General features: G+C 46.1%; 1 protein-coding gene across 6 annotated transcripts in view; it reads right to left on the minus strand.

The window, feature by feature from the left end:
• The window catches only part of TTC7B (tetratricopeptide repeat domain 7B), a gene marked incomplete at its 3' end in the record, with an annotated part of 261,869 nt that overhangs the window by 174,770 nt on the left and 69,749 nt on the right, over nucleotides 1-17,350 (minus strand). For 3 of the 6 annotated variants that reach the window (XM_082242787.1, XM_082242785.1, XM_082242788.1), the window contains exons 5-6: nucleotides 9,229-9,350; nucleotides 8,558-8,581 (exon numbers count right to left, since the gene is read on the minus strand). In XM_082242787.1, the coding sequence (XP_082098913.1) occupies nucleotides 8,558-8,581; nucleotides 9,229-9,350 (146 nt within the window). The remainder of the gene's footprint in view (nucleotides 1-8,557; nucleotides 8,582-9,228; nucleotides 9,351-17,350) is intronic. The other 3 variants (XM_082242786.1, XM_082242790.1, XM_082242789.1) reach the window with 1 other exon arrangement.

Below are 17,350 nucleotides of genomic sequence, written 5' to 3' on the forward strand. Positions count from 1 at the left end.
CAGTGCAGTATTGAGGACAGAATTCAAGATTTTTGAATGTTAGAATTTTTGCAGATCAGATGGGGGAATGAGAGGGAGTAATCTTAACATATAAAGTGGGATTTTTGACTTACCATAAAATCCATTTCCCTGATGTTCATTGACTAACACAGTTGCTGACATTTTTAATCATTGGGTTATACTGCCCCCCTACAGGAGTAGGAGACTAGGCAGAAAAAAAAAATCTGGCTACGCCTATGGGCAGTCCCAGGGGTGTATACTCCCTCTCTCTGCTATAAATATTCAGTTTTGTTACAAGCAGTGTCAGAACAATTACAACTTCACAGAGAGGTGGGTGCTGTGTCCATCAATGAACATCAGAGAAATAGATTTTACGGTAAGTCAAAAATCCCATTTTCCCTTTCGTTCATTGACGGACACAGCTCCTAATCTTCATAACCATTGGGACATCCCAAAGCAGTGTTAAACATGGAAGGTGGGAACAGCTAAAAATTCCCAAGGCTAAACAGTAGCCAACCAGGCAACAGGAGCTAGACCAAAACTGGTGTCCACCAAAAAAAAAAACAATACACCCACAAAGAGGATCAGGTCCTCTCAACAGCAGCCTGCAAAACCTTGCGGCCAAAAGAAGCATCCGCAGATGCCGACACATCCACTTTATAAAACTCAGTGAAAGTGTTAACCAACGACCAGATGGCCGCCTTGCAAACCTGCGTCACTGATGCCTGAGGACGGAAGGCCCAGGAGGCACTAAGCGCCATAGTAAGGTGCGCCTTAACAGGGAAAGGAGGAACCTGACCATTGATGGAATAGGCCTGAATCACTGTCTGTCTGATCCATCTGGAAATGGTTGCAGAGGACGCGGACAACCCTTTACAAGGCCCATCCGTGAGCACAGATAGGGAGTCTGACTTCCTGAAAGACTCCGTAGCTGACAGGTACACACTAATTGCCCCGACCACATCCAAGGCATGCAAGGCAATTTCCTTCGGATGTTTTGGCCTGGGACAAAGGGAAGGCAACACAATGTCTTCATTCAAATGAAAATCATAGACAACCTTTGGAAGGAACGACGGACAGGGGAGAAGAACCACCAGGTAAGGTGAACAACAGGATAACGCCACCAGTTCAGACACCCTGCGCGCAGAGGCGATAGCCACCAAGAAGGCCACCTTCTGGGACATTGTAAGCACTGGAATCTCCCAAAAATTTTCAAAGGGAGGCTTCTTTAGAGCTCAAAGCACCAAATTAAGATACCAAGGTGGCAACGGAGCCCGCCACAGGAGGAACCCAATGTCGGACACCCTGAAGAAAGGTACGCACCAGGGAGTGTGTGGCCAAAGGTCGTTGGAAAAAGACCACCAAAGCAGACACCTGGCCCTTAATGGTACTTAAGGCCAATTTATGTTAAAACCCCGTGGGAAGGAAGGTCAAGAGCCGAGCCACAGAGAAGAAGCGAAAATGAACCCCAAGAGACTCACACCACGCAATGTACATCTTCCACGTACGATGGTAGATCTTCCTAGAAGTAGATTTCCTAACTTTTAACAGTGTAGGAATCACTGACTCCGATAAACCTCTATCCTTCAGCACCTGGTGTTCAAAAGCCAAGCCGTCAAAGCCAGCGACTGTAAAGCAGGATGGAAGATCGGTCCCTGGGAAAGCAGATCCTCCCTAAGAGGAAGCTTCCAGGAAACGCCGGCGACCAGCCGCACCAGATCGGCGTACCAAGCCCGGCGAAGGCCAGTCTGGGGCAACTAAGATGACCGAAATCCTTTCTGCCTCGATCCTGTGTAGAAGTCTTGGCAGAAGCTTGAGAGGAGGGAAGGCGTTAATCAGATGATACTGACCCTACGGGGCCACCAGCACGTCTGTGGCGTCAGCAAGAAGATCCCGTGACCGAGCCACAAACATCTGCACCTTTCTCTTGATGCCAGAAGATCCACCTCAAGGATGCCCCACCGGAGACACAACTAATGAAACACCACCCCGAGAATGTGTACGGCGGAGAAGGCTGGAACAAACTATTTTGCCCACCTTAGAATGCCGGCTACCTCTGGGAGTCGCCAGGACACTTCTTGTGCCCCCTTGGTGAGTGACATTAGCCACGGGCGTGGTATTGTCCATTTGAATGTGCACTGGACATCCCTGAAGACGATCCTTCCAATGGTCTAGGCACAGTCTGATCGCTCGGAGTTCCAAGCGCCCAGATCCCCTGAGCAGAATGTTTGCCGAGGACGCCTCCCCAGCCTGACAGGCTGGCATTCCTGGTGACCATTGTCCAATACAAGGGAAGGAAGGATTTGCCCAGCCGAAGTGCCGGAAAACAAAGCCACCATATCAGGGACTCCTTCGTTCTCCGACTCGGATCGGATTGTCCAGAGACTGCCCAGTCTTGTCCCATTTGGCCAGAATCTCCCTTTGCATGGACCTCTTATGGAACTGTGCAAACGGAACTGCCTCGAAGGTAGACACCATTAGGCTCAGCACCCACATGCATGTCCGGAGGACTGACCATCTGATGGACAGCAGGAGACGAATCGAATAGCAGCTTGCAATTTCTGGAGTTTGTCCAGAGGAAGGAGCACTTTGGCTAAAGGCCGAGTCCAGAGTTAGGTCCAGATCGGACGGATAGCTTTGTGGACGAAACCAAAGCAGACTTCTGAAAATTCAGAATCCAGCTGAACTCCCGCAGAGTTAGTATTGTGATCTCCAGGTTTTCCCCGAGAGCAGTAGGAGACTCTGCTCGCAGAAGGAGATCATCCAAGTAGCCCTGCACCGCGATCCCCTGTTGGCTTAACAAAGCTAGCCTTGGGGCTAATTCTTTTGTGAAGACCCGAGGAGCGGAGGCGAGGCCAAAGGGTAACGCCACAAACTGATAATACTCCTCTCCCACGGCGAAGTGGAGAAAGCGCTGGTGACTGGCACATGTTGGAATGTGAAGGGAGGCATCCTTGATGTCGATAGAAGCAAGGAAATCCCCCTAACGCAAGGATGCCACCACCGTGCGAATGGACTCAATCCTGAACTTCTGCACCCGCACATAGCAGTTCAGCGCCTTAAGGTCCAGGATTGGATGCACTTTGCCTTCCTTCCTGGGAACTTTAAAGAGGTTTGAGTAAAAACCCTGAAAATGTTCCCGAAGTCGGAACCGGGACAATCACCCTTGAAGCAACAGGTCTTGTACAGCCACAAATAGACCCTGTAAGCGTTCGGGGACAGGCGCAAGTTGGAAGTAAAGAAGCTTGCCAAGGGAAAAGAGCGAAACTCGATTTTGTAGCCGGACCGAATGACCTTGTGGATCAATTTGTCTTGTACCAAGGAAGTTCATGGGTACAGAAACCAGCAACGACGTCCCCCCACCCCCAATGCTGAAGGAGCCTTGTCCACGGATCTGGAGAAGCCCGCTCTCGGTTTGCCAGACCATGTTAATTTGGATCCTCCAGAGGAGGCGCTGAAAGGCTTCAAGCCCTTCTCAGTCATCCCTGAGGGACGGAAAAACTTATGAGCCGAGAAGGAAGGCCCACGTCTACAACGAGGTTCCTTGCCCTTAGTAGGCTGCGGACGAAAGGTAATCTTCCCCCTTGTGAGACCTTTTATGATGTCACCCAAGATAGCTCCAAACAGGCAATCTACTTGAAAGGGAAGATCAGTCAAGGCCTTTTTAGAAATCTGGTCCGCAGACCAGCATTTGAGCCAAAAGACACGCCGAAGGACCAATGCCGAAACAGAAAGCCGAGCCACTAGGGGAGGGGCATCCAAAGAGACATCACAGATAAACTGCAGCCCCTGTTACAGCTGGGTCCACCAGCTCAGCAAAGGCAGGGGGGAGCTGTTCTCCCTCCAGGTCACGGGGTCAAAGCTTAGCCCACTCGGTCAGAGTTTGTGACCGTAGGGCAATGGTGAATACTGGCCTCAGTGCCGAACCAGCCAGAGTGTACAAATTGTGGGCCACAACCTCCGCCATCCTGTCAGCTGGATCCTTAAAGACGGGACTCTTCAACCGGAATCATGGTTGCCTTGTTCAAACTGGAAACCAGAGGGTCCACCACCAGTGGAACACTCCCCTTCTTAATAAGGGACTCCTCATAGGGGTAACTCCTAGTAAACCACTCATGGACCCCAAGGGGACGCTTTGGTCATCCCCACTCTTTAGTGACAATCCTGTCAAAATAGGCGGGGAAAGGAAACACCTTTGCCGCTCTGGATGGCTTGTGAGTGCCAAAAAGAACCTGCGCCTCCGTCGCAGCTGCATCCTCCATCTTAAAGGTCTCACGCACAGATACCATCAGTGCTTCCATCAGTGCCTTTTTGTGCGCGGTTGCAGACGTGGAGGAATCATCCTCACTATCAGAGGATTCTAGGTGCGTGGTTGCAGACCCAGCAGGATGACCCATGTCTGCGGCGGCCGAATCAGATTCAGGATCCGATGAGACAGATTAGGCAGAGGAAGGCGGGGGTGGAGCTTTTTGCAAGCCTGGCGCCTGATAGCCACCTCCACCCGGGACACCAAGGACTTCATGACCGCGCCAGTGCATCAATGGATGGTTGGGACCCGGAGGGCCCCGCAGCCTCAGAGAGAGGATCAGGTGGCGAGATGTGCTCCAAAGACTCCATGAGTCACCAGGGAAACCCCAAAAAACAGGTGTAAAACACTGCAAGGGACACCCCCCACCATGCTGGCAGTACCATCCAGTCACCAGGCACAGAGCACCAATCGATCCTCAGCAGAGAGGGAGGGAACCCAATCCGATTCCCCACTCCGCAGAAACCAGGCACCTGCAGCCACCCAGATAATTTGCACTGCACATGCGGCGATCAGGAAGTAAAGGAATCCAGGAGTCTACACCAGGGGATAAGGGGCTCCCACCGCCAAAATCGCCACCCACAGGGCTCCACTGTCATGGCTGCTGCCATTTTCAATGGCAGGCCCCTGCAAATGCATCACCACATGCACAACATGGCTTCCAGGGACCCAGGGGGGATCCCCAGGCCTCAGGGACAGACCCAGACAGGATGGGGGTCCCTGGCAGGAGTCCCCACCAGGTACAACCCCCCCCTGCACAGCCAATTGTCCAGTCACCAGCTGCGCACCCCCCAAGCCCCCATCGCCAGTATAGCGCCCTGCCTGGACCACAGGAGGTAGACCAGACCACCCAAACAGCTCCAGCATAAGTGGAGGGGTGTAGGATGGGGAACAGATGAAAGGGGGTGGCCTGATGGGAAGGAGGGGAACCTGGGGGTCCGACCGTCCCAAGGAGGGGCCCACTTTCACCCCAAAAACCTCCAGGAGGAGAGGAGAGACAGCTACCCACCATACCAGAAACCAGGTGGGCACTATTCCAGACATAACCCCTCTCAATCGAAATAGGGGGCTGTCGGCCAGAAGGACAGCGGCGACCCTGCCCAGTGGGGCTTTGTCGCGGTTGACCTAGTGTGGAGCGGAGGTCTGCGTGCGCTCCCTGGCCAGACTGGGGTGACCACTGGATCTAGATTAACCAGCCCGTCGCCCAGTCTGGCAGTTGATTGTAGATCTCACAGGAAAAATCCAGGAGAAAGAAATTTCTATCAAAAAAAGAAAAAAAAAATGGTCAGGACCAGAGATCCCAGCAAGGAACTAGGTCCTTATTCCTGACTAGGCAAAAAAAAACAAAAAAAACTGAGTACCTATAGCAAGGAGAGGGAGTATACCCCCTGGGACTGCCCACAGGTGTAGCCAGACTTTTTCCTACTCCTATAGGGGGCACTATAACCAAATGGTTAAGAATATCAGGAGCTGTGTCCATCAATGAATGAAAGAGAAATATCCCTTTATTAAAATTCATATAGAACCGAAATCCAGAAGGGTAAGAGAATATTTATGACATGCAACATTTAACACCACATATATAAGGCCTCATGCACACAGGGCGCTTTTACAGCTGCTTTTATCAGCAACAGATTTTTTTTTTACAGCTTAAAAATGTCTCTTCATGTTATTCTATGGCCTCATGCACACACAGGCTTTGAGAAGCTGTAAGTGGCAAAGGCATTTTCAAGCTTCAAAAAAATAAAAAACCCACGTTCTGAAGACCAACTGTAAAAGCAGCTAAACGTGGCTTAACACTGGATACAGCATTAAGCCCATGCCAAAATGAAGAAAAAAAAAAAAAACAGTGTGGGGCCCCCCAAAATCCATACCAGACCCTTATCCAAGAAAACCGCCCAGCAGGTCAGGAGAGGGGGCCAGGGGGGGGGGGGGGGTCGGTGGGACGAGCGAGCGCCCCCGCCCCCTTCCTTCTGGACCATACCAGGCCACATATGCCCTCAACATGGGGGGGGGGGTGCTTTTGGACAGGGGGCCTCTTCCTGACAACCCCTGAGCGGTGATTGTGGGGGTCTTGGGGCAGGGGGCATATAGGAATCTGGAAGCCCCCTTTCACAAGGGGGGAGGTCCCAGATCTCGCCCCCCCCAAGTGAAGGAGTATAGGGTACCCATTCATCCCAAAAAAAAAAGTGTAGTGTAAATAAAAAGACGGTTTTGACAAGTCATAGCTCCAAGGTGTCTTCTTTCTCTGGTCTTCTCCCTCTGGTGGTGTGTTCTTCCTCCATGCTTCTCAGTCACGGACTCTGTCCTCCTCCAACGGTGGCCCCCATCGTTGTGCCAGCTCCATTCTCTGCTGGATCTTATATAGCATTGGGGCGTGACCATCCGGTGATGTCACCATGAGACTGTTCCTTGTGACGTCACAAGGGGCGGAGTCTTATGGTGACATCACCAGATGGCCATGTCCCAAGGCTATATAGGAACCGGCAGACAAAGAAGCTGGCACAATGGGAGCCCGTTCCGGAGGACGACTGCGTCGTGGCAGAGAATATAGCAGCAACGAAGAAGACCAAAGAAAGAACACATCACCGGAGGAAGAAGACCAGATGAAGAACACACTGAAGCTATGACAAAGAACATTCTCCATTTTTAATAAAGGACTTGTCAAAACCATTTTTACTTACACTATACTGCCTTTTTTTGGGGTGAATGGGTAGAGGTAAACCCATACACATTCACATTGTGGGGATGGGATCTGGGGGCCCCCTTGTTAGAGGGCTTCCAGATTCTGATAAGCCCCCTGCCTGCGGATCCCCACAATCACCTCCCAGGGTTATGGGGACAAGGTGCTTTGAGGTGTGGGGCGCAGAGCCCCCCAATGTTGAGGACATGTGGCTTCGTATTTTCCAGGGGGAGGGACCACTTTCTTGTCCCCTCCCCTTCCTGACCTGCCAGGCTGCATGCTAGGATAAGGGTCTAGCATGGATTTTGGGGGGGGGGGGGGGGGCCCAACGCTGTTTTTTTTTTTTGGCGTAGGGTTTTCCCTTTAAAATCCATACCAGACCGAAGGGCCTAAAAAGTGCTAAAATAAAAAAGTTAAATAAATAAATAAAAAAATTGAAAGCACCTCTGTCCCCACATGCTCGCACACAGAAGCGAAGGCATACATACGTCGTGCCCGCATATGTAAACGGCGTTCAAACTCTACATGTGAGGTATCGCTGCGAACATTAGAGCGAGAGCAATAATTCCAGCACTAGACCTCCTCTGTAATTCTAAACTGGTAACCTTTAAAAATGTTTAAAATGTCACCTATGGAGATTTTTAAGTACCAAAGTTTTGCGCCATTCCACAAGTGTGCGCAATTTTAAAGAGTGACATGTTAGGTATCTATTTATTCTGCGCAACATCATCTTTCACAATTTACAAAAAAAAAATCGGGCTAACTTTCTTTTTTTTTTATTGATGAAATGTTTTGGGTTCTTTTTTTTTTACCCTAAAAAAAAAAACGTTTGAAAAATTGCTGCGCAAATACCGTGCGACGTAAAAAGTTGCAACGACTACCATTTTATTCCCTAGGGTTTCTGCTAAAAAAAATATATGTTTGAGGGTTCTGAGTAATTTTCTAGCAAATGATGATTTTTGCATGTAGGAGAGAAGTGCCAGAATAGGCCCGGTATGCAAGTGGTTAAGGGGGAGCAGATGGGAGGCAGTAAAAATACGGCTCAACCAATGTGTTTTTACTGCAATCCAACCACACGTATAAACGACCCCCCCCCCCCCCCCAAGAGAAGCTTAAAATGTCAGAATAACGTCATGAAAAAAAAAAAAAAATTAATCATTTTTGTGTGTGTTGTCATTGAATGCTGTATATCATAAATACAATATCCCCTTACTTTTTCCTCTGGAATTTTTTCTATATGAATGTCAGAATCGAGTCAAGAAATGCCGCTAGTCCATATGTCAGAGATACATACACTGATACCTGTGTATACAGAAAGTTGTCCCAACCCCTTTAATACAGCAAAAAGCAATATAAAAAAGTGCAGTAACCAGCAACTGTCTGAGTCTCTGGATGGTGAAATGCGGTTGCTATGGGTTACTGCACTTTCATTCTTTTGCTCCGCTTCATTAAATAAGCCCACATGGGTCGAAGGGCTTTTTAGGTCTGGAAGACGGGACACTCGGGGTTAACATGCACAAGTCTACAGGAACTATGGAAGTGACGGACAGACTATACAGAATACATACTGTTCATCCTCGTGAAAATTTATCCTGCAGCAGAATGTTATAAACACACAGATCAATAACCAAAGAAACAAAAATACAAACATGCTGAAGACATAACAAAGCTACAAAGAGAAATTACAACAGCAATACTGACGGAAATAAAAAAAATACAGGCCAAAGAAACTAAACAAAGGGGTTTTTCAGGCCAAGAAATTAGTTCATGACTTAAAGTTTTAGTGCCGGTTCACACTATAGGGATGTCAGACATCACATGTGATTCGCACTAAAAATCACATTTGATGTCTGTGCATTGCGAATTCAGCCATACAGATTGTATGGCTGAACTCGCATCGCATTCGGACCAAAGTCGTGCAGGACCCTTTTTTTGGTCCACACCAGAATCGCATCACATGGGTGTTTACACCTATGCTATCCGATTCATGTCCGAATTGACAGTTCGCACTGCGATATGTGAACTGATCTGGGGGTGTCATTAACTTTCTATGGAAACTCCCAGCAGTTCCCGTATTGCAGTGTGAACTGCCTGCGAGTTGGGTGCGATGCAGGAACCCGCAGAGGATTTGCAGGGTTCCCGCATCACACCAGTGTGAACCGGCATTTAATCGACTTTTTCAAATTTGGAAGAAAAACAAGTATATGAGTAGGCCGGCGGTCCGATAGTTCCAACTTACCCGTTCTTAAAGTAGAGCACATGAGCCCTCTGGAGCCCGGTCTCGAGAAAGAAGCTCATCTCCTGGTCTGGAGCAGTCGGCCCCGGCTTCGGACTCCGGTTCTGGATATTTGCGGTTTGGGCCTATTGGGAAAAAAAACAGAACAAGAAAAAATAAATAAAATAAAATCCTCCGGGCTGCCAATACCTAAACAGTTCAGTTAAAAATAACCAAAAATACAAATAACGTGTCAATATTTAGGTTGCACCGTCATATGTTCCCACATCATCCAAAATCTATACATACCAAAGTGCAGCACAACAAAATCTTCACCATTGTCGTGAATGTGTCACATAAACAACCTAAATAAATGTATGCACAACTCCCACCGATATATTCAGTATATCTCTCTTATTATACATACATTTTAAACCATATTTCCCAATACAAATCTGTGAGTAAAGTGGCTGTGCAATTCAGCATTTATGTGCATAAATCCTCCACCTTATATTCATATATCATAATCAATAACATTGATATATATCAACGCTTGCTATTCCTCCAAAACCGTCTCTGTGTTATGTTATTCCAGTGTTTGCCACCAGTGTTCCATCAGCACGAGCTGCTTACCTACAAATATGACCTACAATGAAGTTAGATCAATTAGAAAAATACAGGAAATATGTTGTTCCCTTTGAAGAAGTCACAGGACGAAACGCACCAAGGGCGGAGCCACGTGACGTCATCACGCAAGTCTGGAACTGGAAGTAAGATGGGTTTTTCATACTGTGATGCCGATGTCTAACCTTACATAGTTACATAGTTAGTGAGGTTGAAAAAAGACATCAGTCCATCCAGTTCAATCTATGATGTGCGCGTGTGTTTGCTGTTAACCGTACATTGTATACCCCTGTATGTTATGGTCTCTAAGGTGCCCATCTAATAGTTTTTTGAAACTATCAATGCTTCCCGCTGATACGACTGCTTGTGGAAGAGAATTCCACGTCCTTACCGCTCTTACAGTGAAGAACCCCTTACGTATTTTAAGGTTAAACCGCCTTTCCTCTAGTTTTAGTGAGTGGCCACGTGTCTTATTGTATTCCCTTACTCTGAATAGTTTGTTCCTTATGCTCGGGTCGCCAGTACAGTATTTGTACATTGATATCATATCCCCCCTCAATCGTCTCTTCTCCAGAGAGAATAGGTTCAGTGCTTGTAGTCTTTCCTCATAGCTGATGTCCTCCATTCCCCTAATTATTTTTGTTGACCATACCCTAGTGCACCGGACTTGAGTCCACTTTACTTGTGAGTGTCTTCTCCTTACATTTTAAATAAAGAGGAATTTTAAAAATACTGCATGATGATAGTCGTTTTATTTCTTTACCCACTAATGGCAAAATGTCAGCCTGTCTTGGAACCTGATATATGTAAAAAATAGAAGATTCTCTATTTATTGGCACATCTGGTGAATACCCAGAGGTGGTGAAAGCCCACATCAAAGGGTAAGGGGCCCTATCTGACCTCACTTCATTGTAGGTCATATTAGTAGGTAAGCAGCTTGTGTGGATGGCGGTGGAGCACTGGTGGCAAATACTGGACTAACACTGCACAGATATGGTTTCTGAGGAATAGCAGACTTTATTGATACACAGCAGAGTTATTGATTATGATATATGAATATAAGGCGGAGGATTTATTCAAACAAGTGCTTAATCACAAAGTCACTTTTTTCATGGATTTGTATTAGTAATTCTGGATAAAAATGTATACTGAACACATTGGTTTGAGCTATGCATACTTTTATTTAGGTTGCTCACGTGACACATTCACAACAATGGTAAAGATTTTGTTGTGCTGCACTTTTGAATGTTAAGACTGTGAAAAAAAAAAAAAAAAAAAGACTATGGGGTTGATTTATTAAAACTACAGAGTGCAAAACCTGGTGCAGCTGAGCATGGTGGCCAATCAGCTTCTAACTTCAGCTTCTTCAATTAGGCGAGGTTCACACTTGATTCGCCTGCAGCTCACAGAAGGGGTCCAGTGCGTCCCTGTTCTCTATTTCAGGGATGAATCAGGCCCGACGTTTTGCCTGAATTCGGACCTGAAACAGAACCAAAGATGCACAAGACCCCTATGAGATTCGCTCCGCAGCCGCTCCGGAGATGTGTGAACCGACTCCATTGGGAGCCGGTCAGAGTCTCCTGTCATGCAAATTGGATGCGGGGAGACCCGCATTCAAATCGCATAAGTCGGAGCCCAGCCTCAAACTTTGACAAAAAAAAAAAATACCTGGAAGCTGGTTGGTTTCTTTGTAGAGCTGCAACACATTTTGCACCTTTCAGTTTTAGTAAATCAACCCCAGTGTGACTGGGGAAGACGGTGCAAAGGATCCTTAAACTATCAGAGTAACAGAAAGAGTTCAACCAGTGGCAGCCCGTCCAGTAGGGGAGCAGGGGTGCCGTCCCCCTATCCATGCGTCTTGCCCCTAATCTACATGTAGGTCGCTGGATGCATGGATTCCAATGGGGGATTTTATTTTGAAGCACGTGATTAGAGCCAGAGGCTCTAATAGGCTTAAAAAAAAAGGGTGTGCTCAGGGCGCAGAGCACTGCGCCCTGAGCCCACCCAGTTGTTTGACAATAGCAAATGAATATTTGCTATTGTCACATGGATTCTCCTCCTGGCCAATCAGGAAGCGGGTCCTGTGACCCGTTTTTTTCGATTGGCCGAAAGGAGAAGCCATCCTATTGGTGAAGGAGGAAGGAAACGCAGGGGAAGGAAGGAGGAAGGAAACGTCTGAGGCCCCCCCCCATGGAGCACCAGCCGCTACTGGGTTCAACTGTAAAAACAATAAGTAAAAACCATGCTAATGCTGGCCATACACTATCCGAAAAATCGTTCAAACTCATTTTCGAAAAACAAACAAAAACTGAGAGCAAAAAATCGTGTCGTAATGACCGATAAATCGTTCAATGGACATAAATGAATCAGTTTTTTGTTCGTTTTTTCACATATACCGAGTGCAAACAGTTTGGACATTAACATTTCAATTTTTCGCCTTCCTCTGGATCAACTGCGGGTATAGGATTGTGTATATGGGATTGTATGGTTGGGTTGGGTTTTCTTTACTGTTTATTGGTTGAGCCAGATGGACTTGTGTCTTTTTTTTCAACCTATGTAATTTATCGTTCGTTCGGCAGAAAATTTCCCTGTCCTTAGTTTTTTCGTCTCAAAACGTCACAACCGATTACCGATTCGTGCCTTAACTGGCCAAAAAACAAAAAAAATGTCCAAATGATTTAATTTCGGCCGATTTTTCATATAGTGTATAACCAGCATAAGATGTAATTAGCCAATCTTGATTCTTATCCCACACACCAGCACAGATCACATGACCACTTTTTTTTTTTACATTTCATTATGGTGGCTCAGCATGCTATGTGAGCGTTAACTACGGCAGTCTGCGAGCCAATCTTCTCTGCTGAGAACGATCACTCCTCCAGATTAGCATCCACAAATCAAGTCATTTTCATATCTATATATCTTTCCCTAGGAGCCAGCCCACTGCTTGCATCAGGACTGAGGGCTCTTGAGAGGAGTACTGAGGCCCGGTGCTGTGATATTTTCAGGAAGCTATGTACAGTACCCTGCTGGCTCCTCCCACCAGCCATGATCTGCTTGCATAGCATTGAGTGTCATAGAGACACAGTGGTATCACCAGGTCCAAGATAAGGCGTGGAATAAAAAATAAAAGCTTTTATTTAAAAATGTTGTTATGTGGATGAGAGGAAAAAAGGTGGAACCAGGGAAGGTTATACTAGTTAAAAATTGGATCATTTTCAATTAGCTTGCTGTTATTTCTTGCCCATTTCAGCTACACTGCATTTAACTTCTACAAGACCAGTTTTGACTTCACAATTGACTGAATACAAGTCGTGATTAGCTTTTAATAATTACTCAGGATTGTATTAGCATTTACCGGTCGGTTTTCGATGTAAGCACTCAGCAGAGTCAGTGTAAGCAAGGTAATCTTCACTCTTCCTTGATGTGTAGCTAAAGTTATGGAAGCACTACAGGTCCAATGTAAAGCCGGGTACCCGCTATTTCTCTCTTTTTTTCCATTCAACCCAGAGGGTTAAAAGAAAAGAAAACTGTTCGCTCTGGTAGGAGCTGCTTTGCTAACCATGCGAAGTTAGTATAGTGATCTCCCCCGCTGCGCTATTGTGTTCTCACAGCGGAGCGCTGATCGAGTGTCGGTCGTCTGCTGGTTTTCCAGTATGCGCGTCCGACAGAAGCAGACCGACATACACACGGGACAAATGTCGGCTTTTTCCTTTTTTATTTTAACCAGAAAAAGTCTCCCGACATTCTGCCTTTGTGTATGGGGGAGTAGAACTCGGGGAATCCATAGCGGAGAAGGATCTGGGTGTTCTGGGAGATCATAAGCTTAATAATAGCATGCAATGCCAAGCTGCGTTTTCCAAAGCAAGCAAAGTCCTTTCTTGTATTAGGAGAGGCATGGACTCCAGAGAGAGAGATATAATTTTGCCCCTGTACAAATCATTAGTAAGACCTCATCTGGAATATGCAGCTCAGTTTTGGGTTCCAGTTCTTAAAAAGGATATCGGGGAACTGGAGAAAGTGCAGAAAAGGGCAACCAAACTGATAAGAGGCATGGAGGAGCTCAGCTAGGAGGATAGATTAGAGGAACTGAATTTATTCTCTCTTAAGAGGAGATTAAGGGGGGGGGGGATATGATCACTATGTATAAATACATAAGGGGGGGGATATGATCTCCATGTATAATACATAAGGGGGGATATGATCACCATGTATAAATACATAAGGGGGGATATGATCTCCATGTATAAATACATAAGGGGGGTATGATCACCATGTATAAATACATAAGGGGGGGGATAGGATCTCCATGTATAAATACATGAGAGGGGATATGATCTCCATGTATAAATACATAAGGGGGATATGATCACCATGTATAAATACATAAGGGGGGATATGATCACTATGTATAAATACATAAGGGGGGGGATAGGATCTCCATGTATAAATACATGAGAGGGGATATGATCTCCATGTATAAATACATAAGGGGGATATGATCTCCATGTATAATACATAAGGGGGGATATGATCACCATGTATAAATACATAAGGGGGGATATGATCTCCATGTATAAATACATAAGGGGGGATATGATCACCATGTATAAATACATAAGGGGGGGGATAGGATCTCCATGTATAAATACATGAGAGGGGATATGATCTCCATGTATAAATACATAAGGGGGGATATGATCACCATGTATAAATACATAAGGGGGGGATATGATCTCCATGTATAAATACATAAGGGGGGGATATGATCACCATGTATAAATACATAAGGGGGATATGATCTCCATGTATAAATACATAAGGGGGGATATGATCACCATGTATAAATACATAAGGGGGGTATGATCTCCATGTATAAATACATAAGGGGGGATATGATCTCCATGTATAAATACATAAGGGGGGGATATGATCTCCATGTATAAATACATAAGGGGGATATGATCTCCATGTATAAATACATAAGGGGGGATATGATCTCCATGTATAAATACATAAGGGGGGATATGATCTCCATGTATAAATACATAAGGGGTCCATATAGTGAACTTGGTGTTGAGTTGTTCACTTTAAGGTCAACACAGAGGACAAGGGGGCACTCTTCACGTCAAGAGGAAAAAAGATTTGGTCTCCAAATATGGAAAGGTTTCTTCACAGTAAGAGCTGTGAAAATGTGGAATAGACTCCCTCCAGAGGTGGTTCTGGCCAGCTCACTAGATTGCTTTAAAAAAAGGCCTGGATTCTTTCCTAGGTGTACATAATATAACTGGGTATTAATATTTTTAGGTAAAGTTGATCCAGGGAATATCCAATTGCCTCTCGGAGGATCAGGAAGGAATTTTTTCCCCTGCTGTAACAAATTGGATCATGCTTTGCTGGGTTTTTCGCCTTCCTCTGGATCAACTGCGGGTATAGGATTGTGTACATGGGATTGTATGGTTGGGTTTTCATTACTGTTTTTTATTGGTTGAGCCAGATTGACTTGTGTCTTTTTTTCAACCTAACTATGTAACTATGTGTACCCGGCTTAAGCCCATAAAGTCTTTATTGAACATGACAAGTCGTCAAAAGAAAGTCCTAACAGATTTTGGGGACTCAAAATCAAGAAAATACTGGACAACAGAATACAATTTAAGGCCTGGTTCACACTGATATAATTTCAGATGCAACTTGGGTCGCACTGAACATTGCTTCCAATGCAGCCTGTTCACATCAATGCAGCATTAATGCAGATGTAACTTTGGAAAGGTCCTGTGCTACTTTGGTGCGATGGAGTACGATTTTGTTGTCTATAGACTTCAATGGGAACGCATCAAAATCGCATTTACATGTCTTTAGATGCAATTTTGTGTGCGATCTGAGCTGGCTGTTCGGAGCCAGCATGCTCCGGAGTCCTTAAAACCAGTCACTCATTATTGCTGTTAAGGGATGAGTCATCGGTTGGTAAGGAAGTGGTACCTGCCAGCATCCTAACAACCAGTGACTCATCCCGGTCCTCACTATGGGGGGGGGGAAGGGGGACACTTTGCACCCCACCCCCCCTGGCAAAGCACCTTGTGGCCATGTTGAGGAGGACAGGGGCCTTTATCCCACAAGCCGGTCCTGGTGGTTGTAGGGGTGCAGAGGTACCTTATCAGAATCTGGAAGCCCCAGATCCTGGCCCCCCTATGTGAATAAGTATGGAGTACACAGCACACCTCTTACTCATTCACAAAAAAATATCAAAGTAAATAAAACCACAAAACATTTTACGATAAGCCCCGGTTCACACTAGGGCGATCTGTGAGGCGACCTGGTCGCCTCACAGGTCGCCTCCCATAGGAAAGCTGCGGACCCGTTCTAATAGGAGCGACACAAGTCGCTCCGACCTAGAAAAAGGGTCCGGAGCTTCTTTGGGGCGACCAGGAGGCGACCGCCATAGACTTCAATGTTATGAAGTCCGTGGCGGCCGCTCCAAGGTCGCGGCGCGCTGCTCGCACCGCGATCTCGGAGGTCGCTCCTATGTGAACCGGCGCTAAATCCTTTATTAATAAAAATAAAACAAAAATGTTCCCTTGATGTAAATCCATCCTTAATCACGATGAACGCTGGCCGCCGACCCGCACAATATAAAAAAAATCCCTGACAGCAGGGATGACTTATCGTTGTTAGGACGCCAGAGGGTGCTGGCTCCCTAACAACCAATGACTCATCTCTACTGGCTGACAGCAAGGGTGAGTTGCAGCAATAAAACACGCATTAATAACTTATCAAAGATGTGCCAAGTTGCACAGCAGCTGCAATACATTAACTGCATTAAAAATTGGATTTAAAGAGGAAGTTAAGCGCAGCTTTTTATGACCTTCAAAAGTAAAGGCATAATGTGCTAGTATGCATCGCATAACGTGCTAATATGCATAGCATACTAGCACATTATGTGAAACTTGCCTGCAAACTAAGTCCTCATTGTCAGCGCTCGAAGACGCATCAATCTTCACCTGTTTTCCAGTGTGACTGGCTGGAGCAGCATGACATCACTTCCGTGCATGTGCGCTTTAACCGCCGGTCAAGGCACATGGCTCTGAAGAAATGGCACGGGTGGCCATACCTTCAGAGCGCATGTGTCGATGACGCCATTGGCTGCATAAACAGTAAATATCTCCTAAACGGTGCACGTTTAGGAGATATTTACAATACCTATAGGTAAGACTTATTAAAGGGTTACCCATAGGTACAAAAAATAGATGGAAGTTTATTTCCACTTTAAAATCGCTTTGCACTAGTGTGAACCTAGCCTAAAGGATACAACATCTCGATCACGGTCGCCAGATGAAGTGGGAGTTTTAAGCCCACAAAGTACACTTTTTTCTTTTGACTTTTTGTCACCTACAACAAAGGCTTACTGGACTTTCATTCGTTCTGTGAGGTTCCCAGCCTCTTTATATACTTCAGACAACTCCAGGGACCCCCAAAGTTACTACCATAGACGAGAACTGCTTCTGAAAGATTTCCAGCATCTTAC

This window comes from Pelophylax lessonae, assembly GCF_965119305.1.
Source record: "Pelophylax lessonae genome assembly, chromosome: 13".
Lineage (NCBI taxonomy): Eukaryota > Metazoa > Chordata > Amphibia > Anura > Ranidae > Pelophylax > Pelophylax lessonae.